Source organism: Acomys russatus, chromosome 17, assembly GCF_903995435.1.
Source record: "Acomys russatus chromosome 17, mAcoRus1.1, whole genome shotgun sequence".
Lineage (NCBI taxonomy): Eukaryota > Metazoa > Chordata > Mammalia > Rodentia > Muridae > Acomys > Acomys russatus.
The window spans coordinates 45619524-45645658 of NC_067153.1; the positions used below are offsets into that span (position 1 = coordinate 45619524).

The following is a 26135-nucleotide window of genomic DNA, read 5'->3' on the forward strand; positions in this document are numbered from 1 at the left end:
AAGCAGCCACCCCTCCGTGGCCTCTGCATCAGCTCCTGCCTCCAGGTTCCTGTTGTGCGTGAGTTCCTGTCCTGACTTTCCTGGATGATGGATCTGGAAGTGTAAGCTAAAAATAAACCCTTTCCTCGATAACTTGCTTTTTGGTCAAGGTGTTTTGTGGTAACAATAGAAACCTTAACTAAGACAAATTGCTACCAACATAATGGGGTATCTCTGTGACAGACCTGGCCATGTATTTTGGGAGGACTGTGAAAGGACTTTGGAACTTTGGGCTAGAAAAGCCATTGAGTGTTGAGAGCTCAGCGGGGCGCTCTGTGGGAGCTTGGATGTAAGAATGTTGAGAGAAGTGCAGAGGATGGAGACCTGGCTTGTGAAGTTTCAGAGGGAAGGTTAAAGACTCCACCAGGGCTGTTTGTTATTTTGATGTAAGATTCTGTGGTCCTGGTTAGCTGGGGCTGAAGAATCAGTTGTGATTAACAAGATCCCAGAACTGCTAAAGTGAAACCTTTGCGTTCCTGAGACACACGAGTTAGAGTCATCAGAGAGGAAGGAGCCTCACTTGAGGAAATGCCTCCATAGATCCAGCAGTAAACCGGGCAGTGGTGGCACACACCTTTCATCCCAGCACTTGGGAGGCAGAGGCAGGCAGATCTCTGTGAGTTCGAGGCCAGCCTGGTCTACAAAGCAGGGCAGGCAAGGCTACACAGAGAAACCCTGTCTCAGAAACAAAACAAAACAAAACAAACACTGGCCCACTACTGTTAGCTACATTCTAGGCTTTAGGTAAACTCCCCAGCCTTTCCTCCAGTGTGCTTTCTCTGTTCCAGGATCCAATCCAGGATCCCAGCTGTGTTTAGTGTCAGGGGTGGGGACTTCCTCTTGCTGGTGTTTCTGGGGAGCTGTCATCTCTCTCAGTTGGGGATATGAGTGCTTATAAATCCTTTTAACCTCCCTGGAGGTGGAATTGGAACGGGGGGGGGGGGGGTGGACCTTGACCTAAGACCTTAAAAACCACTCACAAATTTTTCCTGCCCTCTGTGCTACTGCGGCTGCTGCTGCTGCTTGTATGGGAGAGCCTGGGGCAGCCTGCCCTTAGCAGTTCTCAAGCAATCCAATGTGCAGTCACTGATTAAGCACCTCCTGGGTACAAGGTTCTATCTCTGGTAGATGTTAGGGGAAATAGTTTGAAAACGACTGACCATATTCTACTGTTAAGAAGCCAACATGCGGGCTGGAGAGATGGCTCAGCAGTTAAGAGCACTGTCTTTTCCTCCAGAGGTCCTGAGTTCAATTCCCAGCAACCACATGGTGGCTCACAACCATCTGTAATGGAATCTGCTTACCTCTTCTGGTGTGCATGAAAACAGAGCACAGATTTAAGTAAATCTTTTTTTAAAAAATAAACAGATTTAGATAAATCTTAAAAAATAAAAAGAAGCCAACATGCATTCAGAGAGAGAGTCAGGTAGAGCCAAGTCGGGGTGCGAGGCAGGTGTAAACAGAGGCAAGGGGCGTTTCCACTTGGGAGGACTGAGACAGCACAGAGTTCTCATGTGAAGGGGGAAATGAGGGCCCCCACACCGTCTAATACTATGGCAGGAGATATACCCCTCAGCTGATGGCGAGAAGCACCTGGATTCTCACACGGAGGTAAAGATAAGAGCTGGGCAGAGGGGCTGGGTGGCGGTAATGTAAGTGCAGTGGAACGGAGAGTACGGCAGGAAGTGATTGTCTTATGGGGTCATATTAGACAGAGGTCACAGGAATGAAAAGAGGGAGGAAAGAGATGAGATAATAATGGAACACGTGGCTAAGAGGAGGAGGCTGGATGGAAGGGAGGGCCACTGCGGCCATGGGCCAGGAGGACGGACAGCAGCCGGCTGAGGCCAGGTCTGTCGAAGGGGCTGGTTGAACCAAGGGAGTTTTGAGGCCAAAGGTGCTAAGAATGCCAATTGCAAGTGTCCCTGGCAGTGTGTCCTCAGGGGGAGAGTGAGAAAAGACAGCAGCCTGCACGGTGCATGGCACCATGTTCCCAACGCCCCTGCTACGCAAGTATCTGCTGTCCTCCCCAACTCAGGAAAGATCCCTGGCCATTTCCTCAGCTGATAACACTGCTTGTGCCCTGTAGAAATGCTCTCAGGGGGCTGGGGTCATAGCTCAATTGGTAGAGTGCTTGCCTGGCGTATATGAACCCCTGTGTTTTGATCCCCAGCATTGCATAAACCTGGCATGTAACCCCAGTATTTGGGAGAGGGAGGCAGAAGTCTCAATCCAAGGTCATCCACAGTTATGTGGTGAGTTTGAACCCTGTCTCAAAAAAACAAAGAATAGAACAGAAAATTTTTTGAATCGTCCCCAGCTCCTAACCTCCCCTAAGTGAAATCGTTCAGAAAAGTCCTGTCACAACCTGGTGGTCCCACTTTCCAGGTCCTGCGTCTACCTTGGCCTGCTGCCCAGCCTAAACTTCTGCCCAGCCTCCCACTGCAGCCCGTGTTCTGCTTTCCTCAGGGTGTCATCCCTTTGGGTGAGCCCACTGTACAGATTTCCCTCATGCACAGGTCTGTGGTTCATCGGTTAGGGCAGTGAGCTGTTCAGCGTTGGGACCCACCTCCCGTTCCTCCAGAGGTTCACCTGGCAAATTTCAAAAGCCTGAGAGGTGTGAGTTTATTCTTTTATTGAAAAATTTAGGGCTTGCATGTGCCCGTTTTGAGAAAGCCTTGTGGTTTGGGTTCCTAGAGTTTTGTTTTAGGGTGGGTTTGCGGCGTTGGAAACGGTCTCTCTGTATACCCTAAACTGGCCTCCAATACCCATCCACCTTCCCCAGCATCCTGAGTGCATCATGTCCACAGCCTGACTCCGGGTTCTCCATCTTTTCTGGACTGAAACTGTTTAGGATCGATCCTTCTTTGCCTGGGGGTGGTTTCCTCCAGAGCCCTCAATTTATACATTCATTTATTCATTCAGGTGGTGCAATTGATTATCGAAGGTGCATAGTGCCAACTGCAGTTAAGGGGCCTTGGACACAGTGGAGGCACAAATGACAAGAAACATCATCGTCCCATCTCTATGAGAATAAGAGAGGTTTCTCCGGGAGCTTTGTTCGCTGTGGGGCGACAGGGCCCTAATCCAGATACTGGTGCCATGCCAGCCTGCCCAGGTATTGGTCCTGCCAACTGCTTGTCCTCCAGAGCCTGCCCTTCTCTGCTCGCTCTGACTCCGCTGGGCAGCCGATGTAAAGTCCCTAGCAGAAGAACACAAGAGGGCGGGATTGTGGGGAGAAAGGGACCAATGTCGTGGCGGGGCGGGGCCTGGGAATGGTCAGGGCCTTTTAGGGGTGTGAGGGTGGGTGAGGTTGGGGGTTGAACAGTGCTTGTGGGGCGGAAGCCACGGGGCAGAGGGCGGGACTGGAGGGAAAGTCGGTGGGCGGGGCGTGAGCTTCCCAGTCCTTCACGTTCCTGCGACCTCTGCGGAGTGACAGCCGCACAGAGGAGAGCAATGGGTGAGAATGCCCCACTGAGCCCCTCAGACCGAAGTGGGTAGGGAGAGGCCCGGCGAGAGCTCCCACGCACCCACCCACTCACTCGAGTCTGTCATCGCCCTCGCCCATTGGGTGTCCGAGCTCAGTCCGCCGCGCCACCGCCGGGGATCCAGCAGAGCCACACTGGGGTCTCCGGACCATCCCGAGAACCCCCTAGATCAGAGGAATGTGCGCATAGCTGACTGGGGTTGCACTTTGGGGCCCGGCAGCATGAGAAAGGCAGCTCTGGGGACACACCAGACTTGAGTAGGCCAAGCTGGAGTCCCGGAGTCAAGCTGTGTCTGCCCTAAAATCCTCTTTCCCCGACTCATCTATCCAAAAGAGCTTGGCCGCCTTCTTCACCTCTTTGTGCCTCAGTTTCGTGGTTTGCGCAGTGAGATAGCAGCTGTCCAATTCACTGCGTGGGCTGTTGGCTTGTACGAAGTGTCTGGCATCCACTCTGAAGGCTTAGAAAATATTGGCGTCTGTAGTCGCTCAGTTTGTTTCCAAGGATTCTGTTCCCCAGTGTCTAAAATACGTGGGGCAAAGTCCACTTTTGAGCTGCATGGTACTCTGATGCGTGTCTTAAAACCGCAGCCACCTTACCGCCTTACCGTCTCCCAGGACTGCTCGGGGTTTCTCTGTGTGTAGTTTTAGCTGGTCTGGAGCTCCCTAGACAAGCCTGTCCTGCCTGGTTGCAGTGCTCTTGTCTCTGCCTCCTCAGGGCTGGGATTGCAGGTGTGTGCATAGTATACTTGGTTCTTATACAATATTGTTTTGTTTTGTTTTGTTTTGAGACAGGGTTTCTCTGTGTTATCTTGGCTGTCCTGAACTCGATTTGTAGACCAGGCTAGCCTCGAACTCACAGTGATCCTCCTGCCTCTGCCTCCCAAGTGCTGGGATTAAAGGCATGAGCCACCACGCCCGGCATTATACAATATTTTTAGAGGCCGAGACCACTGCACAGATTTTTTTAAAAAGATTTATTTATCATATATACAGTGCTCTGTCTGCATGTACACCTGCATGTGAGAAGAGGGTACCATATCTCATTATAGATGATTGTGAGCCACCATGTGGTTGCTGGGAATTGAACTCAGGACCTTTGGAAGAGCAGTCAGTGAGTGCTCCTAACCTCTGAGCCATCTTTCCAGCCCCCCACTGCACAAATTTTTATTGCAGTATATTTGCCTTGTTTTGTTGCTTTGAAGGTTTATGACACAAGGTCTCATGTAGTCAAGGATGGCCTGAAATTCCTGACCTAGCTGTGTCCGCCCCTTGAGTACTGGGATGGCAGGCATGTACAATACAGTATATTGTTATCAGCATTGTATTTTATTTATTGTTGCGTATCTCTCTACTGTGCCGAATTTATAAATTAAACTTTATCATATGATAAAGTTTAATTTATAACCTGGAAAAAAAAAACCTATTCAGATCTTTCTCCTCCAGGGGATCCAGTTGTCTTTCCCTCCTCAAGGTACCTGGCAGTCTGTCTGTCCAGAGCCAGGCCGTAGGCCAGTAGCACAAATGCGCATGTGTGCTGACACATACACAAGGGTGTAGTTTGTGCTGGATTCGTGAATGCAGGGTGTGAGTGATTGGGCTCTCTGTCTTGCAGGTTTGCTCTCAGAGTTGAAGTTGGCTGTGCCCTGGGGCCACATTGCTGTCAAAGCCTGGGGCTCCCAGAAGAACCCCCCAGTTCTCTGCCTGCATGGCTGGCTGGACAACGCCAACTCCTTCGACAGGCTCATCCCTCTTCTTTCACAAGGTAGGGCTGAGGGCTGAAGGGCAGTGGAGGGGTGGAAGCAGCCGTGCAGACCTCCTTTCTTCCTCCTCTCTGCTGCAGACTACTATTATGTGGCCATGGATTTCGGTGGTCATGGGCTCTCGTCCCATTACAACCCAGGTCTCCCATATTACCACCAAAATTTTGTGAGTGAGGTCCGAAGGGTGGCAACAGGTGAGCAAGAGCCAAAGTGATTGTCATGAAGAGGTTGGGGAGGCGGAGGAGGGAGGGGATGTCCTCTGCGACGTCCCCTCTCATCGTAGGCTGCAGGATCTAGGGGGCCATACTGGCCTGGGAATGGATGCCTGGAGTCTGGCTCCAGGTCTCACATCATCTGAAAAGAGCTTGCTTCCTCCACTAGGAGCTTCCCACAATGGAGCTGAGCCCCCTCAGCTGGTCTCCTGGGTGGGGTGCTGCAGGTATTTGGGGGGACTCCCAAGCCAAGATACAGGAAAAAGAACAGAGTGAGCCTGGGCCATGCAAACCTCCTCTCGGGCTTTGTATTTTCAGCCTTTAAATGGACTCGGTTCTCCCTCCTGGGCCACAGTTTTGGTGAGTTGGCTCAAGCCAGGACCCCGAGTTCTGTGGTGGGCTTTTAGGAAAGAGGGAAAATTTACCACTGTGGTACCTGGGACTTTTCCCTGCCCCTATGAGGAAGGGTAAGAGAACCCTCCAATGCTCATCATGGGGACTGTAACCTCAGGCCTCAGATGACAGAGCAGTGGCTTGTGAGTGTTTTCTGATGGAGAGACTTTAGTGGCCCACAGAGAGGCCCAGAGTTCATTAAGATGGAGTCCTAACCCTGTGGTGGGGGAGGAGCTGCGGGGGGTGGGTGGGATAACCCCCAGGAAAGAGCTTGCCTGAGAATCCTGGGAGCTGGGGAGGGGGGGCGTCACAAAGGATGTCACCATTGCTCTCTTGTCTGGCAGGTGGCACTGTGGGCGGCATGGTGAGTAGCTGGCCGTGCTGCGGGTTGCCTGGGGACCTTTTGTGGGGTGAGGGGTTGACGGAGTGGGGGCAGGGGGTGGGGCAGGCGGAAGGTAGGACAGGAAGAGCCCCTTCACCGCTCCTTCTTAGCCAGGCAGTTTCCACACACACACAAACACACACACACACACGGTGTTCTAGTGAAGGCCCCTTGTAGAGTTTCCTCATGGTCCGGCTACCATCCCCAAGACTCTCAAGCCCAGGGTTGCCGGGGTCTACGGTCTAGGTGACGGGACAGAAGACTTCTGCTTGGGTGAAGCCTGCGCCTTCCCCACCCACTCACCTGCCTTGTCATTTCCCTAGTTTGCCTGCATCTTCCCGGAGCTGGTGGACAAACTTATCTTGCTCGACTCAACGCCATTTCTCCTGGACTCTAATGTAAAGAGAGGCTTCATGGAGGCTGCTGTGGGGACCCGCCCCAGACTTTAGGGGTGCCTTCAGCTCTGTGCCCTGCGGTAGACATTAAGGAGGCAGGAGCATGTGGCAGAGGGTGGACAAGTTAGCCAGGGATCTCCCCGCAGAGAACGGGCAGACCTTGACACTTATGCCCCCAACGATGTCAGGGACTCAGGGTATTGGGTACTCTTGGGAAGCCCAGAGTGTGGCCTGGATCCTGCAGAACGCTGGTGGATCCAGTGTAGACTGTGAAACAGCCGAAGCTGGATGAGAGGAGCAGCCACAGTACAGGAAGTTCCCGCCACAGCACATTCCCTGCACTAACACTTAGCCAATCCTTTGTGCTGTGCACACAGAAGTGACCATACGCATAAACCCCAGGGGTTGCTGTCCCTGAATCTGAGACTTAGCTCTCTCCTTAACTATTGTGTGACCGTAAGAGAGTTTGTTCCAGAGGAGTCGGCTATGTCAGTTTTCTTTTCTTTCTTTCTTTTTTTTTTTTTTTTTCCATTTACAAAATGGCTACTGCTTCCCTGAGGTCAAGAACTCTTGGCAATCCTCTTGCCTCAGCCTCCCAAGGGTAGGAATTACAGGCATGAGCCATCATTCCTGGCTCTGTGCGTTTGCATTTCTAGCTCCACGCCTGCAGCCCCTGTGCACTGTAAGCCCCTAGTAATTTTCCATTGCATGAACCAATAACTCCTGGGTTAATAGGTTACCACCAGATGGTGGTAAAAATTCATCCTTTGGCCTCTCTAATGTGCCACTGATGACACAAGTATAGAGCCTTGGGGCTTCCTTCTGAGTGGAGCTGGGTGCCAGTGAGCCCCCAAAAACCTGGACCTGCCAGTCGTCTGCCGCTGGGGACACGGAATACGGCAGATGGAATCTCAGACCCGACCCACCTGGTTCTAGTGCTTGTCATTAGCCATGACAGCATTGATTGAAATCCGTGAGGCTGCCTGTCCTCAGTGGAATCGTAGTGTCACACCTCTGGCAAGCACTTGGCAGTTAACAGAGATGCTCCATTCCTCCTCATCTGTTCCCTCTAGCTATCCCAGGCAAACCTGTGCTCAATGAGAAAGAACACTGAGGGGGCTGACTGGCAGGGCCTGATCCCTGAGAGGAGCACTAAGGACAGCGGTCAGGGACCAGGGGAGGGGCTGGGACCCCTCACTTGGGGCTTCCCTAACTCAGTAGCTGTGGCTGAACCCTTAGGAAACGGAAAACATATTGACCTACAAGCGGCGAAACATAGAGCACACGCTGCAGGTGGAGGCCTCCCAGAAGTCCCCGAGAGTGCTCAGCCCAGAAGAGATGTTACAGGGGTGGGTGCTGGGAGCAAGGGTAGGAGGGGTGGGTCGGGGTGGGGGTGGGGGTGGGACTGCCATGTCCTGGGAGGAAGCCCTCTAAGTCAGGGAGAAGATGCAGCCTCCTCTCCGGGGCGTGGTGGCGCACGCCTTTAATCCCAACACTTGGGAGGCAGAGGCAGGTGGATCGCTGTGAGTTCAAGGCCAGCCTGGTCTACAAAGTGAGTCTAGGACAGCCAAGGCTACACAGAGAAACTCTGTCTTGAAAAACCAAAATTGCAGCCTCCTCTTTACCCCCCCCCCCCGCCTGCTGCTGCTCCCTCTCCCCCAGGGTGTGTCACTCAGCACCCCCTGGACACACACAGAGTATCAGGCAGCCAGGCTGATACTGTAAGTACCCCCACCAGCTATGAAAGACATGCGCATCCTTCATGGGTCACCTCGTTCCCCTCCAACTCCCCTTCCTCCTCCTGTCCTTTCTGGAGGTTGAACCCTGAGCCCTGGCGGTGTGTGCTAGGCAAGCGCTTTACCCCTGAGCCACGTCCTTTACGCTTTTTGTTTGTTCGTTTGTTTTAGAGAGATTTAGGTGTAATTCAGGCTGGCCTTGAACTTGATTCCAGGTGTTGGAATCAAAAAGACACTGCGGCATATCTAGCTGCCTTTCTGTCTGACCCCAGGGCTTGATGGATGCCTGGTTCCTTTAGTGTCTTCCTGTCTCCCCGCCCCCAGGTTCCTGAGTAACAACAGCCATGTGAAGAAAGAGTGTGGGGAACTCCTCCTGCAGAGAGGAGCCACGAAGGTGGCCACAGGTAAGGACTTGGCGCCTGACAGATGACATGGGGCCTTGCATGGTGCCAGGTTGATGCTCGGTGTACACAGCATTACCCTGGTTGTTCCATTGCCTCATATACTGCCTTGTGAAAGCAGGAGAAACCGAACCTGCAAATTGTCAAGTACCTGACACACAGTCACATAACCATTGCATAAAGACCCTCTGAGAGGGTTGGCTAGGTATTGAGACTGAAGTTGATGACTGCCCTGGCCGTACCCTGTTGGGCCTATGTGGTGGTTTTCAGAACAGGTGGGAAAGATGCTCATGCCTTTTTTTTTTTTTTTTTTAAACAATGGTACTCTGCCTCTATGTACGCCTGTGTGAGGGTGTCAGATCCACTGGAAGTAGAGTTACAGACAGTTGTGAGCTGCCACGGTGGGTGCCGGGATTTGAATCCGGGTCCTTTGGAAGAGCAGCCAATGTTAACCACTGAGCCATCTCACCAGTCTTGTACTTTTTTTTTTTTTTTTTTTTTCATTTTACATCCCTTCTGCAGCCCCCTCCCTCCTCTCCTTCCCGTCCCCACCTTCCACTCTCTTCCCCTTTTTCCTCCTTTGTCTTGTCTTCAGAAAAGTGGAGCCCCACCACTACCAACCCGCCCTGGCATCGGGACTAAGCTCATCCTCTTCCACTGAGGCCCAGCAAGGAGGCAGCCCAGCTAGGGGAACATGATCCAAAAGCAGGCAACAGAACCCATGTCAGAGACAGCCCCTCCTCCAATTGCTAGGGGACCCTCATGTAGACCAAGCTGCCCGTCATCAGGTACCTAGGTGTAGGAGGGGCCTAGGCCCAGTCAAGGCATGCTCTTTGGTTGGTGGTTCAGTCTATGTGAGCCCCCATGTGCCTAGGTTAGTTGATTCTGTTGGTCTTCTTGTGGAGTTCTTGTCTCTTCCGGCGCCCTCTATCCTTCCCCCAGCGTTTCCACAAGACTCCCGGAGCTCTGTCTAATGTTTGGCTGTGGGTCCCTGTATCTGTTTCCATCTGTTCCTGGGTGGAGCCTCTCAGGGGACAGTTACTGCTAGTCTCCTGTCTGCAAGCATGGCAGAGTGTTGTTAAATAGTGTCAGGGGTTGGCTCTCTCCCATGGCGTGGGTCTCCAGTTGGGCCAGTCGTTTGACCCTTCCCTAAATCTCTGCTCCATCTTTATCTGCACACCTTGTAGGCAGGGTTGAAGGTTTTGTGGGTGCACTGGTATCCTACTTCCTCCACTGGAAGTCCTGCCTGGGTATAGGAGGTGACCACTTCAGTCTCCATGTGTCTCCCGCTGCTGGGAGTCTCAGCTAGAGTCATCACCATATCCTCCCAGGATCCTACCCCATCCAGGGTCTCCAGCTTGTCCCAGAGATGCCCCCCATTGGTTTCCCTTCTGTTTCCCAGCCCTCTCACCTCCCATCCACACCCTCCTCCTACCCGCATTCCCCCTCACACCCCCTCCCTATCCATTTGTCTCTCTTCACCCACTTACAATGTCTATTTTATTTCCCCTCTGAGGGAGAGTCGAGCATCCTCCCTTGGATCCTCCTTGTTACTTCGCTTCTTTGGGTCTGTGGGTTGTAGCGTGGTTATTCTGTAAGGTATGGCTAATATCCACTTATAAGTGAGTACATACCGTGTGTGTCTTTCTGGGTCTGGGTTACCTCACTCAGGATAATATTTTCTAGTTCCATCCATTTGCCTGCAAATTTCAATATCTCCTTTTTAAAAAATAGGTAAGTGTAGTATTCCTTGTGTAAATGTAGCACACTTTCTTTGTCCATTCTTCGGTTGAGGGAAATGTAGTTTGCTTCTAGGTTCTGGAAACCGCTGCGGGCTGGAGAGATGGCTCAGAGGTTAAGAGCACTGTCTGCTCTTCCAGAGGTCCTGAGTTCAACTCCCAGCACCCACATGGTGGCTCATCTATAAGGAGATCTGATGCCCTCTTCTGGGCTGCAGGTGTACATGCAGGCAGAGCACAATATACATGCTAATAAATAAATAAATCTTCAAAAAACAAACAACAAATCAGCTAAGAGCATAGTTGAGCAGGTATCCTTGTGGTATGATGGGGAGTCTTTTGGGTATATGCCCAGGAGTGTTATAGCTGGGTCTGAGAAAGTGCCAGATTGATTTCCAAAGTATCTGAACAAGTTTGCACTCCCACTAACAATAGAGGAGTGTTCCCCTTGCTCCACATCCTCGCTAGCGTGAGCTGTCCCTTGAGTTTTTGATCTTAGCTATTCTAAGAGGTGTAAGATGGGATCTCAGGGTCGTATTTCCCTGATGGCTAATGACATTGAACATTTCTTTAAGTGCTTCGGCCATTAGAGATTCCTCTGTTGAGAATTCTTAGTTTAGTTCTGTATCTCATTTTTTTTAAATACTTTTTCAAGATTTATTTATTTATTATGTATACAGTGCTTGCCTGCATGACAGAAAAGGGCATTAGATCACATTATAGATGGTTGTGAGCCACCATGTGGTTGCTGGGAATTGAACTCAGGACCTCTGGATGAGCAGTCAGCGCCCTTAACCTCTGAGCCATCTCTCCAGCCCCTGTATCTCATTTTTTAATTGGATTATTTGGTTTGTTAGTGTTTAATTTCTTGAGTACTTTATATATTTTGGATATTAGCCCTCTGTCGGATATAGGGTTGGTGGAGATCTTTTCCCAATTTTAGGCTGCCGTTTTGTTCTTTTGACAATGTCCTTTGCCTTATAGAAGCTTTTCAGTTTCAAGAGGTTCCATTTATTAATTGCTGATTTAGAGCCTGAGCTGTTGGTGTTCTGTTCAGGAAGTTGTCTCCTGTACCAATGAATTCAAGGCTATTTCACACTTTCTCTTCTATTGTGGAATTAAGTTTTGTGCAGGGTAATAAATACAGATCTATTTACTTCTACATGCAGACATACAGTTAGACCAGAGCCGCTTGTTGAAGATGATTTATTTTTAACTCATTAAAAGATCTATTTATGTATTTATTACATATACAGTGTTATGCCTGCACACTAGAAAAGGGCACCAGATCTCACTGTATCTGGTTATAAACCACCATGTGGTTACTGGGAATTGAACTCAGGACCTTTGGAAGAGCAGCCAGTGCTCTTAACCTCTGAGCCATCTCTCCAGCCCCCTGAAGATGCTTTCTTTTTTCCATTGTATGGTTTTGGTTTCTTTGTGAAAAAGTCAAGGTGTGTGAGTTTATTTCTGCATCTTCGGTTTGATTCCATTGATCAACCTGTCTGTTTTTATGTCATGCAGTTTTTATTACTATTGTTTTGTACAGCTTGAAGTCAGGGATGGTAATACCTCCAGAAGACTTTTTTTGTTGTACAGAATTGTTTTAGCAATTCTGGGTGTTTTAATTTTTACATATGAAGTTGAAGGATTGCTCTTTCAAGGTCTGTAAAGAATTGTGTTGGCATTTTGATGGAACTGCACTGAATCTGTAGATGGCTTTTGGTGAGACGGCCACTTTTACCGATCCATGAGCATGGGAGAACTTTCCATCTTCTGATATCTTCTTCAGTTTCTTTCTTCAGAGACTTGAAGTTCTTGTCATACAGGCCTTTCCCTTGCTTGGTTAGAATTACACCAAGATACTTTATATTATTTGTGGCTACTGTGGAGGGTTTTGTTTCCCTAATTTCTTTCTCAGCCCATTTATCATTTGTATAAAGCAGACCTACTGATTTTTTTTTTTTTTTTTTTTGAGTTAATTTTGTATCCGGCCACTTTGTTGAAAATGTTTATTAGCTGTAGGAATTCTCTGGTAGAGTTTTAGGAGTAATTTATGTATACTTTTGTTTGTTTTGTTTTGTTTTTCCAGACAGGGTTTCTCTGTGTAGCCTTGGTGGTCTTGGACTCACTCTGTAGTCCAGGCTGGCCTTGAACTCACAGAGATCCGCCTGCCTCTGCCTCCCCAGTGCTGGGATTAAAGGCGTGCGCTACCACGCCCAGCTTTATGTGCTCAGTCTCTTATCATCTGTGACTAGAGATACTTTGACTTCTCCCTTTCCAATTTGTATCCCTTGATCTCCTTTAGTTGTCTTATTGCACTAGCTAGAACTTCAAGCACTATGCTGAGTAGATATGGAAAGAGTGGACAGCCTCGTCTTGTCCCTGGTTTTAGTAGAATTGCTTTAAGTTTCTCTCCATTAACATGATGTTGGCTCTCAGCTTCCTGTATATTGCCTTTATTATGTTTAGGTATGGGCCTGTGTTGCTTCTCTGTGTATTTGTCAAGAATTCTTGACTGAGGGTCAGAGCAGTGCAGTTCCCCACCAACACTATGAGTGTGGCTGGGCACGGTGGCACACACATGTAATCCCAGCACCTAGGAGGCAGAGGCAGACAGATCTCTATGAGTTCAAGGCCAGCCTGGTCTACAAAGCAAGTCCAGGAGAGCCAAGGGTACACAGAGAGACCCTGGAGAGAGAGGGAGAGAGAGAGAGAGAGAGAGAGAGAGAGAGAGAGAGAGAGAGAGAGAGAGAGAGACTGAGACTGGGTGTGGTGATCAGCCACATTACCCCAGTCTCCATGGGGTCAGAAATCTATAGGGGTCCAACTCCAGGGGTACTTTTGTAGAAATGACACCTCCTAGGCCTGAGCAAGGAGGGGCCGAGCAAGAAAAGTACATTTTAGGAGGGAAAAGATGATAGGCAAATATTAGACACTTGTCTGTTGCTGCAGCAAATGACCTGACAACTTCAAGGAGGAAGGGTGGAGTTTGCCACACGGTCTCAGGCAACTGTCCATCATGATGGGGCGGGTATGTCAGCGGGAGCAGGAGGCAGCTGGTCATGTGTGTGCACAGCGAGAAAGCAAAGAGAGATTGACGCTGATGCTCAGATCACTTTCTCTTTTATTTAGCCCGGGCCTCCAGCCCATAGGAAGGTGCTGCCCAGAGTCACGGTGCCCCCAAAGAGTACCCCAAATCGGGTATAAAATCCAGGACTCGGTTCCTGTTGGTGCCAGCTGATCACAGGACTCCCCCAGTTTTGTCAGGAAACAGGCAAGGTCATTAGGTTGCTGCTCCCACAGGCTGATAGGGTTCAGTTGATGTTGTGAATATGACAGTTTCTGAAGAAGCGAAGGAAATAGGTATCACCCACCCACCCAGGGCCTGTTGTGGGGATGGGGCAAATGGTGAAGTCCTACTGGCCAGAAGGGGGACAGTAGGGAGTGCTGGGGACCGGAGCCAACAGACCTTGACAGAGACAGGTTGTCACGTGGGAACGTTGTCACTGTAGGTAAGGATAACCAATTATAAGGTGAGGGTCGCAGGGAGCAGGCCCAGAGTGTTTGGGTGCCACACTGCCATTCTGATCTATTGGGATTTGTCAGTCCTGAGCCGTTCACTGTCTCCCCTCCCTACAAACACATAGGAAGGTTGAGGGCCCCCGCTTCTGTGTTTGATAAAGATGACCAAACCAGGGGTTCCCTGTACCGAAATGGGGTAATCCAGAAGAGGCATGTTCCCAGCCAGCCCAGGGAATCCAGCTGAGCCCAGAGTTACCTGGAAAGTGGGGCACAGATGCTGAACAGTCACTGAGGAGACAAGTGGGCATTGCTGAGAAAGTGAGCCCCTGTGCTGGGGAGCACTGTGGTAGGAGCATCTCTCTCTAGTAGAATTAGCTTAGAAGAAGGTAAATCCAGATCCTGTTGGCTCTCCGGATATGGACAGTGTTAGGAAACCATTGTTCCGGGCCTGCCCCGTCCCTGTTCTGTGTGTGTGTCTCCGTGTCTCCCCTGCCTCTCTGTCTCTCTGTCTCTGTCTCTCTGTCTCTCTTTCTCTCTCTCTCTCTCTCTCTCTCTCTCTCTCTCTCTCTTCTCTCTCTCTCCGTCCTCTCCCGCTCCCTCTCCTCTCTCTCCTCTCTCTTCGTCTCTCTCTCTCTCTCTCTCTCTCTCTCTCTCTCTCTCTCACACACACACACACACACACACACAGGTGACTTCTGAGTAATTCAAGTAAGGAACTAGTCTTAGGCATCCACTTCGAGCCAAAGGGAGTTTTCCAACAAAGCCAAGACATGAGGCTCTAAAGCTGCTTTAACCAGAATGAGGAGAGAACCATGAGACCCAGCCTGAGGCACAGTCTTGTCTAAACACAAGTGTTCCAGCCCAGAGCCCCAGAGCTTGCTTCAAGCCAAGTGCGGCTACCGGCCTCCAGCCCTAGCACTTGGGAGGTTGAGGCAGGAAGATAATGCCGCTGAGGCCAGTCTGGGTTACATTTCAAGACTGACACAGGCGAACAACAAAAGCAACACCTCCCACCACATATACTCCTGGCTGGAAGTATTCTGGAAGGAGAGAGGACAGGGTTCTGTCCAGGACCCCTGAAGACAAAGGGGCAACCCCACATCAGGCTCTAGCTAGGGAAGCCCTGCCCCTCCCTCCAGGGTGCTGAAACCCTTATCATAAACCCAGCTGCATTCAGTCTGGCTTGAGCAGTTTCACAGAAACACTTGGCAGGGGAGCCGGGGACAGCTGCCCGTGTTTGAAAGAGAAAGGCTTTGTAGAAAAGCAGTTTTCTAGCTGCTGGTGAGAAATGGAGAGGCCTAACAACACAGTCGTCCCCCACAGGCAACAGGCAGAGGCTCTGAGGGCCATGTCCGTGGGCACAGTGCCCTCTCCGCCGGCCTCTGCTGAGTCTGTCTGTGACCTTGACTAGTCCCAGGGGAGACAGGGAGCAGGAAGATTAGGGAGTTTGCTCCTCCTCAGATAGCTGGGCCTCCTAGGTGGGAAGGAGGCAGGAAGGGAGAGGCACCCGAAGCAGAGTAGCAACCGCTGTCTCTCCTAGGGGCTGCCTGTGAGCCCTCAAAAATCAGGACCTGTTTGATTTTTGTTTTGTTTTCAATTACAGTCATGGCTGTGTGGGCACATATAGAGGTCAGAGGACAGCTTGTGAGAATAGGTTTCCCCCATCTATCATGTGGGTGCCAGGGATTGAACTCAGATCTTCAGGCTTGGTGGCAAGTGACTTTCCCCACAGAGTCATCTTAATGTCCTCAAGGGACTCTCAGTTTGTTAAAACACACACACACACACACACACACACACACACACACACACACACACACACAGTCCAGAGACAGGGACCTATGACCTACTTTCTGTCCCAGGTGGATGTTCCTCATCCTCCACACGGTTGGCACCTCTGTCAGTCCTGAGGCCAGCCTCTTCCACCCGTCCCTACAAGAGGAGCTATGCAGCCTTGCTTTGGGGGCAGAGGGGTGGCTAGGGTGACATCCTTGGTACTTCCAGTTGTATAATGTGGAATTGCCAGGGGGTACTGCTAAAGCAGGCACAGAGAAGACCAGCAGATACAGATGCCTCACTGTGGCAAGGACCTGCCAGAAAGCTGAGGGGAGGGGACGGTGAGAGGCTTCCGAGCACAGGGCTAGAAGTTAGACCAACCAAGGCCAAGTCCGCACTGGGGGAATCCATGGCTTCATGCAGTTCAACACAGCCTAGGCTGTTTTTCCGTCCAGGATACAGGCAAGATGGCAGGGACCAGGCACTGTAGTCTGAAGGTGTTTTAGGCATCAACGGGACTTAAGACACATAGCTGGGGCTCCCTGGAAGCCACAGCCCTCAGGGGACTCACCTTGCCTATCTTGAGAAGGAGTTTCCCCCACTTGACACCACCTGGCCATTGGCCATGGCTAGCAGTGTCCTTTGAGGGCCACCTTCATTCTCATCAACAGGTTCTCCAGTTTCAAAAGGGAGGAAGGTCCAGCTCCGGGACAGAGAGAGGTCAGAAGTAATGTCCACTTTGCAGCCACTTTTGTCTGTCCCCAGAGCCCAGGTGCCCTTGCCTAGAGGTGCACAGGGATGCGGCGGGGGGGGGGGGTCCCTTCTAGTGTGGGGGGTCACAGGACAGGGAAGGGGTAATGGTGAGGGGCAGTGGGCAGAGCTCTGGCACACTGAGGCATAGAAGTATGGTAGCTTAAGGTTTGTGGGGGTTTTGTTTGTTTGTTTTTGAGACAAGGTTTCTCTTATAGCCTTGAGTGTCCTGGACTCACTTTGTAGACCAGGCTGGCCTTGAACTCACAGAGATCCACCTGCCTTGGCCTCCCGAGTGCTGGGATTAAAGGTGTGTGCCACCACGCCTGGCATCTTAAGTTCTTGAATAGCCTGTATAGCAGCTGTGAGGAAAGGCCTCAGGAAGCAAGGTGAGGTTGTTCTCGGGAGCTGGGTTAGGAGCCCTAGGGACTGAAATGACTTGGACTTTAATTACTGCCTGTGGCCAGCAGGTGATCACCTGAAACCCTCCTGAGATTGGCGCCAGAAGTGACTCTCAGGGATCCCAGGCCGGGGAGGAAGTTGCAAGGTGCTTGAGTGGGATCGCATCTCTGGTCCAGCCATGCATCTCTTCCTGCTGGGAACTCTGGGCTTGTCCCTCCAGCTTGCTAGCAAACATGTCTTCTTGAATCAGATGCTCATTCAAGAAATCGGAACCTGCCCAACTTCTAGGTCTGAGAGATGCAGAGAAATGACACCTAGCCCCTTCAACCGGGAAGCTCCCTGTCCCACGGGGACAAAAGCAGCGAGCTAAGTGGTAGTTTGTGCTGGGGAGAGGGGTCACTTCCCCTGGCCTCAAGGCAGAGAAAATAGTATGTGTGATTTGAAGGGGGGGGTCCCCTGGTCTCTTAGGGTTACTCTAACACAAGGAGAACCCTCCTTATAATTGTGTGGTGTGTGTGTTCCTGTGCATTTGTATGGAGGCCGGGGGAGAATGTTGGTATCTTCCTTGATTGCACTCCAGCTTTAGAAAATAAAGTGCATGTTTTTATTTGTGTGTGTGTGTGTGTGTGTGTGTGTGTGTGTGCGCACACACATGCATGCGCCTGTGGGACCTGACTACAGCAGCGAGAACATGAAGAAAAGCAGAAATACCTGGGTTTGGGTAGACTGGGCTTTCGGCTGGAGAGGCTGCAGCACTCCCGAAGCTCAGCATATTGATTACATAGAGTTGAACAGAGAGGTGAGGTTATCGCATACAGCGAACAATGAGACCGGGTTATTACATCCAGATAAACAAGGAGGCGGGGGCTTATGGTAATACAGCTGGACCAAGGAGACAGGTTGAGCTAATCTTGGTGGGAGCAGACACTGGGGGAGAGCAATCTTCAGGCTGTGAATATCCAGGGGGAGAAAGTTATGGTGGTCGTTTGCTGCGCACACTGTCAACACCCACAGTTAGACCAGAAGCCTCTGCCGTTTCTCTCTGAGCGTCGGTGGCCTGTAGGGGGCGGCGGGGGGGGGGGGGGACATAGGGGACACCTTACCGTTCTTCCATGGGTGTGAGGCTCTGGGATCCTTGGCATAGTCATGCCCACGTCCACAGCACACATTTACTCATGTGTGTGTACTAGCTAGGTCAGAAGATAACCTGTGGGAACCAGTTCTCTGCTCTCGCCTTCCTGGCCCACCAGGACCGAACTCAGGTCTTCAGACTGCACAGCTTACCTGCTGACCATCTCTTCTGGCCCTCCACCTCATTTTTTGAGACAGGCTCTCACACTGAAAGGATTCGGGTAGATTGGCTGGCCAGCACTACCCCAGCACTATAGTACAGCCACATGCTGCCATGTCTGCATGTCTGTGCCGGCATCAGACTCAGGTCCTTGTGCTCGCACTGCAAGCACTTTACCGCTGAGCCATCTCCCCTATCCCAAGGACTCTCTTCCTGAAGCAGTTTCACATTGAGCAGCCAGACCCCAGACTCCAGATCTGAAGGGAGGTCCAGGCTGGAGCAGGGCTCCACCCTGCAAGCACAGAGAGGACCCTTCGTCTAGCAGAGAGATTGGGTGACAGTGCAGGGTGGCACTGTGCCTCCACCTGGGATTGATTAGGCTGAGGTGTGACAAGTGTAAAACCTCTCAACCACATGGTCCCCTAGCACAGAGTCACAAGTGCCTGGCTAGAGCTCTGTTAACAGTTAAACATTTCATTTATCATCTAAGAGTTCCAGGGTCTCTAATTAGAGACAGAATCCTAATAATTACAGAAAATAGCATTCCTAAATGTTTCCATAATTGCTTTTTCTCTCACAAAGTAGCAGCTAGACTCATGCATTGCTTTTCCTATGCAGAGGCTGACTTGTCTCAACCTTTCCCAGATGTCTGACCAGCCCAGTCGTTGTTTTGATATCTTTCTTTTTCTCCTCCTCCTCCTCCTCCTCCTCATGTTTTTGGTTTTCGTTTTTTGAGACAGGGTTTCTCTGTGTAGTCTTGGCTGTCCTGGACTCACTTTGTAGACCAGGCTAGCCTCGAACTCAAGAGATCCGCCTGGGATTACAGGCGTGTGCCACCACTGCCTGGCTTCTTTTCTTAAAAAAAAAAAAAAAAAAAAAAAGATTTATTTTGTGTGCATTGGTTTGTTTTGCCTGCATGTGAGTTCAAGGCCAGCCTGGCCTACAAAGTGAGTCCAGGACACCCAGGGCTCTATTACACAGAGAAACTTTGTCTTGAAAAGAGAGAGAGAGAAGTTAAGGTTTGGTGTGTAGCTCAGTGGTAGAATACTTGCTCAGCATGCATGAGGTCCTGGGTTCCACCCCAGCACTGCAGAAAAAGATTTAGTTGAAGGCCCTGGAGATGGGAGGCCTCGAGTGCAGTATGGGCACCCGGCCTGTCTTTATCCAGTCCTTGGCTTTATCTGAATTTAACAACTTTCCATGTTGGGGATGTGGAACTGTACACAGTTGTCCTCCACTGTCACTTATCTCTTCTCCTGGAGGGGTTTCTCTCTTTTCTTCTTGAGTGCAGAATTGTGGTGTTGCCATTGGGTGTGTATCCTTTTTTATGGATTCTGCAAATTTGAATCATTTACTTGTTTGGTTCTAATGTTAGTTACGGCTTATATTTGCGTTTAAGGCTTAACACATGGGTACTTAGCAGACATGCATTTGGATCTGACTTTACCTTTTCTCTGGTGGCATGCACAAGGTGGTTGAGCAGACTTGTGGAAGACCTGTCTTCTCTCTGCTGACACTTGCAGCCCGCCCCATTTCCTTTGCTGGAGCTTGGTCTTCAGAGTTGGCTTTTTCAGCCGCTGCCAGCTCCTAGAATCTCTCCCAGGGCTTATGAGTTCCTACAGGGTGGCAACAGGGGCTGCTCATCCCCTCCCCATCTCTACCCTACACAGTTCTTCAGGAATCATAGATGTGGCACGGGAGGGCGTGGCCAAGCCTTCCTGGGGGGCGGGGGCGGGGAAGCTGTCCATCATCCATGGCAGGGCCCGAGTTGGAGCGTGAAGTTGGTGACGCGCAGCCTCTCCATTCCTCTGACAGGGGAGCGCCATGGTTTTCGGTTGCTCTCTATTTCCTAGTTTTAAGTGTTTAAAGATCCAAAGGAGATGAGAGCTGGAGCCTAGAGTGCTGGCACATGTCTTTAATCTCAGCACTTGGAGGCAGGCAAATCTCTGTGAGTTAAAGCCAGACTGGTCTACAGTAGTGAGTTCCAGGCCATCAAGGGCCACATGGTGAGAGCCTGTCTAAAAAAGGAAAGAGAAGGAGGGAGAGAGACTTCTTGTCTCCTCCATCATCCTGCATTGTCCCTCAGGGTCTCAGGAGGTACCCACTTGCCGTGGGCAGACAGCGTCGGAAGTCCAGGGCTAGCTGACATCAGGGTGGGAAGCCAGGCGAGTCCCTTCCTGTGACACTAAAGCCACCGTGCTTTGTGCATTCTCTAGGTCTGGTGCTGAACAGGGACCGGAGGATCTCCTTGGTAAGTCCACTGTCGTCCATCTTTATTTGTAGTTTTCCTGTGGTCGCTTTTTAAAAATAGTTTTAAGGGGCTGGAGAGATGGCTCAGTGGTTAAGAGCACTCTGCTCTTCCAGAGGTCCTGAGTTCAATTCCCAGTAACCACATGGTGGCTCCCAACCATCTATAATGAGATCTGGTGCCCTCTTCTAGCATTCAAGTGTACATGTAGATAGAGCACTCATACACTAAATAAATAAATCTAAAAACAAAAAAAAAAATTGTTAAAACTATTAGCATAGCATAGTATAGACACACAGGTACATTACTCATTTTAGCTGCCTGAAAGTGCACTGTTGGGTGGTATTAAATACATTCTGTATCCATTACCAACACCTGCACCCCAACCTTTGTCATCCTCAGTAAACGCTTGAACCCATTAAACACTTAAGTCCTCACTGCCCATCTCTCCTGTAACCTCAAATGCACTTTGCTGTCCCTGTGAAGTTCCTGTTAGGTACTTTGGGCAAGTAGAATCAGTATTTGTCCTTCTGTGCCTTGCGGCTTCCGCTCAGCACCATGCTTTCCAGATCCTTACATGATGAAACACACACCCACGTTCTCTGCTTTGTGAGGCTGAGTGTTAACTATGCCTTGTGGTGTCTTTAATCCCAGCACTCGGAGTTGAGACCAGCCTGGTCCACTACCTTTTCTCTCTCTTTTCTTTCATCTGTCTGTCTTTTTTTCTTTTTCTTATATTTTTGTAAAGATTTATTTATTATGTATATAATGTTCTGCACGCATGTATGCCTGCAGGCCAGAAGAGGACATCGGATCTCATTATAGATGGTTGTGAGCCACATGGTTTCTGGGAATTGAACTCAAGGACTTTTGGAAGAACAGAGTGTGCTCTTAACTTCTGAGCCATCTCTCCAGCCCCCACTATGTTTTCTTTAAACATTTTTAACATTTATTTATTATTTATCAATATATTTATATGTGTGTGAAAGAGAGAGGGGAGGAGGAGGAGGGAATGTTGTGTGTAAGTCGGAGGACAACTTGTGAGTCTATTCTTCTACCATGTGTCATGGATCAGACTCAGGCAGCTTGGCAGCAAGCATGTTTACCCATCGAGCCATCTTGCTGGCCCCACACCACATTTTCTATGTCCATTCCTCAGCTATGGACATCAGGGATTCAGGCTTTGGCAATTGAGGACACTGCTGCTGTAACCTGAGGTGCGAGTGTCATAGTCCTTGCTTCCAGTTGTTGGACGTGCCAGAAATGGGCCGCTGCGGCCCATGCTAACTTGGCACTGATCTTTTGAGAGACTGGGGCTGTTGTCTATAAGGGCTGCACTATTTTATGTTCCCACCAATGATGCACAAGGGTTCCGGCTTTGTCCGGTGTCTGTCTGTCTGTCTGTCTGTCTGTCTGTCTGTCTCTCTCTCTCTCTCACACACACACACACACACACACAAGCCCTTGTACAGGCTAGCCAAGCATCTACACTGAGCTACATTCCAGATCCTTTTCTCCCATTTATGTCTTTTCATACATGGATATGAACACACACCCTTGTCTCGGGACTTTGTGTTGTTGCAACATGCCCTTGCTAAAGGAAGTCTCTCACAGACATCTGCAGAGTGAAGGAGAGAGAGCATAGAAGTTCTCCCCTCGAGGAGGATCCCCCTGAGTCTGGGACAATAGCAGGGCACATTGATCTGGATACAGGTCTCACACCCTGTGTCCAGTGCAAAAGGCCCCAAAGCTGGCAGTTTCACTTTGACCTTGCTGTCCATCTAGGGCTACACAGAGAAACCCTGACTCGAAAAACCAAAAGCCAAAAGCAAACACACACAAAAAAAGTAGATCTGGACATGAAACTGGAAGAAGCTAAGAGACAGATGTTGAGGGAGAGAGGCAGCTGACAGAAGGACACGGGTGAGGCCCCCAGTGTGGTTTTCATGAAGGAGTAAGCTGCCATAGAAATTTCAAAGACCTCTCATGTCTGCAAGCATGTCCCTTAATCCTTGCCTTGGGACAAACTTAACATTAAATCTGAGGCCTGACCTGGTGCCCATGAGTGAGATAAACCCAGTTCCTGAAGCCAAGGCCTAAGCCCCACACCTGACTGCATCTGGCGCCACCTCCTGTGAGCTATCGGCTTTGGCCAGGGCTGTGGCCAGGGTTTGGAGCCTCTGCCACCCCTGGTCCCCCACCTTGCACCCCATCCCCCACCCCTGTGAAGCTACTGTGCAGCTTGCACTCCCCGGGAGGCAGCCTTGTCACAGCTCTGAGATGTGAAAACCAGAACGAGGCTGAGGGTGACGTGGGTGATGAAGGAGCTCTGTTTTTAAGAATGGACCCATGGTGATTTTAGTCTAAGGAGCAGGACAAAGAGTGACTCTGTTGTGTGTGTGTAAGTGTACATGTCTGTAAGATGTATTTGTGCATGTGGAGGTCAGAGGACCAACCTTCAGTGTTGTTCCTCAGCCACACATTTATTTATTTATTTATTTATTTATTTATTTTTGAGATGGTCTCGAACTTCCCAGATAGGCTAAGCTGGTCGTCCAGCAACTCCAAAGATCTACCTCTTAAGGGCTGAGATTATAGGAATGTCATACCATGCCCGGATGTTTTTTATTTGTGAAGTCTGAGGATTAGATGCAGGTCTTGTCACAAGCACTCTACTGACCGAGCCATCTCTTCAGCCCAGGAGTGACTTTTTTATGGTGTGTATAAGACTGGGTATCAGATATTCCCGAGGGCCCAGAGCTGTCTGCTGCTCACCTACATCCTCAGCCCCCTACATCATTTCTCCTACGAAGTCTCCTAATTCTAGCACGCATATCACGTCTGCTGTGCAGGTGACCTACAGTATCCGGCAGTAGCTGCATGGGGCTGGGGGCCTTCGTGTTGCGCACGGCAGCAAAGCCATATTAAACAGCAAGGACACAGCAGTCAGGGCTAGGTGGGGATACAGGTATGGTGGACCCACTCTGTGTTGTGGTCCTGACACATTTCTCACGGGATGCTGTCTCGAGAAGGCAATGAGCCCTGCCTGACAGAATCCTGAGCCCACAGCTGGACTGTGCACTGGGAAGGGTCTGCAGGAAGGCCCCTCAGTCCTGAGCAGGTCTAGAAGTAACCTCTGTTGCTTCTCTGCCTCCTCCCCATCAGCCATACCCAGCTGTAAAGGATTCCGTGAGTGGAGTCTGGCTGGGCAGCTATGGTCCCACCAAGAGGGAAGACTAGATAAGGGCGGTGGGGGATGGAGGTGGGAGATAGGACTTTGGTGGATGGAAGCTAAGAGCCCTTAGTGAGTAAATGACTTAGTGGACACTGGCCTCCTGGGTGGGTGGCCCAGCTGGCCTCCCTGGAACCCAGCCTCCCTAACCTAAGGACTCTGACTGCAGCAGCACGAGACTTTGCGGTAAGGACTCACCCTGGTTTTGTCTGTGCAGCCAGAGAACAGCTTTGAATTCATGAGCAGGGAGCTGTTCGTGCACTCTACCAGGAGCCTGCAGGCCAACGTGCTGCTCATCAAGTGAGTGAGACCCAGAGGTAGGACACCACAGCGTTGCTAGCTCAGCCTTTCTCAGCCAGCATCTTTGTCAGCGGGTGCTGGGAGGGTGGACTGGGAGCAGGGGACAAGGTGAGGACAGCACAGGGGCTCAGCTGGTCTCTGGGAGAGCCTGACTTGTGGCTGACATCCTCGTGCACTTCATAGGACTGCAGAGGCAATCTTGGGAACGAGTGTTAAGTCCTACTCTATTAGGAAAGTGTCCTCTGGCTGAGCTTCAGGAGGGATGCCCTTGGAGGGATAAGGAAGGGGACACGTCCCTAGCCAGATCAGCCAAGAGTGGTCTAACAGCACAGTTGTCGGCACAGCTGGGAACTTTTCCTGGGCTAGCAATACAGTTGGTCTAACCTGGTCCCTTCTTGATGCTTGGCAGCAGCAGCAACAGTGAAATAGATCAGAGGGAAGTCTGACACTCTGCAGCCGGCTGTTGTTATGCTTTTAACTTAGATTCTCAACTCGTTATGGAGTTGGGGGCATGTCAACACCATCAGAACTCAAGGCACATCTGAACTCAGAACCATGGAACTGGCTGGGCATGGGGGCTCACACCTGTAACTCAGGACTAGGAGAGCAAGGCAAGGCTGGGACAAGTCTGAGGCCACTAGGCTACAGTAGGCCTCAGATGGAGAGGGGGATGGCTGAATGACATGCACATTACACCTCAGTAGGTTTTGGAGTTTCTTTTTGTTTTTGTTTTTTTTCCTCCAACAGCGTTTCTCCGAGTAGCACTAGCTGTCCTGGACTTCAAACCCAGAGATCTGCCTGCCCCCACCTCCCTCGTGCTGGGATTAAAGGCCAGGCAACAATAGGTTTTGTTTTAAAGAAAAGCCTGGCCTTGAGAGATGGCTCAGAGCCCTCTGCACAGCACTGAAAGCCACTTCCTGTCAGGTATTCAGCGTGTGCCAGCCTGCTACCAGCTCTAAGAAAAAGCTGGTACTAGAGGCAAATCTAGGCTCAAAGGGACATAGCTGAAAGAAAACTAGGGGGCAGCCCAGGCTTGGCCTCTTCAAGGCCTAAACCCCAGACAGGGCAGAAGGCTGTGAAGATGCAGAGCTAGGAGGCACCCCACTTCTTGCTGCCCAGAGCGATGTCCGGGTACTATGACGTGAGACGAACGAATGATGACAACAAGGAGCCCGTGGTCTTCATGGTGGACACACTGAAAACCATCCTGAGAGAGGTAAGGTGTGGGGACTGAGGGGCCAGTGGGCTGAGCGCATCTCTCTGCTCTGAACCCGTCATCCAGTCCAATTGCTTTATTTCTCCTGGGCCTGTAATCAAGAGTTCAAGAGAGACAGCTTTGGTGGCAGAATCTTGTTTTATTGTCCTTCTGTAACCCCTGGTCAGGCTGAATTCTGGGCCGCACCTCCCGGAAGCAGCCTCACGCTTGCCTCCATTGCTCCTGGGACCATCATGTTGGCTATAGGCTAAGGGGAGGCTTGGGCAGGTCCTGGCCCTTTATGGTCATCATCTACACACAGCTTGATGCTATCACAAAGGGGCAAGCTCCAGCAGTGGCCTGCCTTCCTCCAACAGAACTGATCGTGGCTGTCCCAGTTTGGTACAGTAGGGCCACAGCTCAGATGGCTCTGAGTCCCAGGCTACTGTGAGCAGATGAGAGGCAGTCAGGGGTTGCCTCTGACCCACTCTTGAGCAGTGGGCAGCCAGCATCTCACCACCAGCCCCCTTTCTCCAGCGGTTCCAGTTTGTAGAAGTCCCAGGCAACCACTATGTCCACCTGAACGAGCCCCACCTTGTGGCTGGAGCCATCAACTCCTTCCTACAGAGTCAATCCAGGATGACCCACTCGAGGCTCTAGCTCTGGACCAGACTCATTCTCAGACTCTAGCTCTGGACCGGGATCCTGTTCACACACACACTCTCTTGCTTCCACTGGGTCTCAGGTACCCTCACCCTACAACATGGGTGGGGTGGGGTGGGGGTGGCTCTCACTGGACTTGAAGACGAAGAAGGGCGGCAGAGAATCCTTTGGCAGCGCTAGGGGCAGGGAAGAAAAGATTCTGACCTAAT

General features: G+C 50.7%; 1 protein-coding gene across 2 annotated transcripts; it reads left to right on the forward strand.

Moving 5' to 3' along the window:
* Positions 1–3391: 3391 nt before the first annotated feature.
* Positions 3392–25934, forward strand: Serhl2 (serine hydrolase like 2). Of its 2 annotated transcripts, XM_051160093.1 has the most exons (12): positions 3392–3499; positions 5139–5288; positions 5367–5480; positions 5817–5858; positions 6236–6255; positions 6597–6671; positions 7908–8017; positions 8729–8808; positions 20505–20539; positions 23986–24068; positions 25188–25284; positions 25801–25934. In XM_051160093.1, exons 1-12 carry the CDS (start codon positions 3496–3498, stop codon positions 25921–25923), a joined length of 933 nt encoding a protein of 310 aa, XP_051016050.1. In that variant the 5' UTR covers positions 3392–3495; the 3' UTR covers positions 25924–25934. The 2 variants fall into 2 exon arrangements, with proteins under 2 accessions (XP_051016050.1, XP_051016051.1); XM_051160094.1 differs by lacking the exon at positions 6597–6671.
* The last annotated feature ends 201 nt before the right edge of the window (positions 25935–26135 follow it).

Coding starts and splice junctions, on each gene's coding strand:
- Serhl2 (XM_051160093.1), top strand. Junction 6,256..6,596: donor GTGGCACTGTGGGCGGCATG/GTGAGTAGCTGG, acceptor TCATTTCCCTAG/TTTGCCTGCATCTTCCCGGA. Junction 20,540..23,985: donor GGGACCGGAGGATCTCCTTG/GTAAGTCCACTG, acceptor TTGTCTGTGCAG/CCAGAGAACAGCTTTGAATT.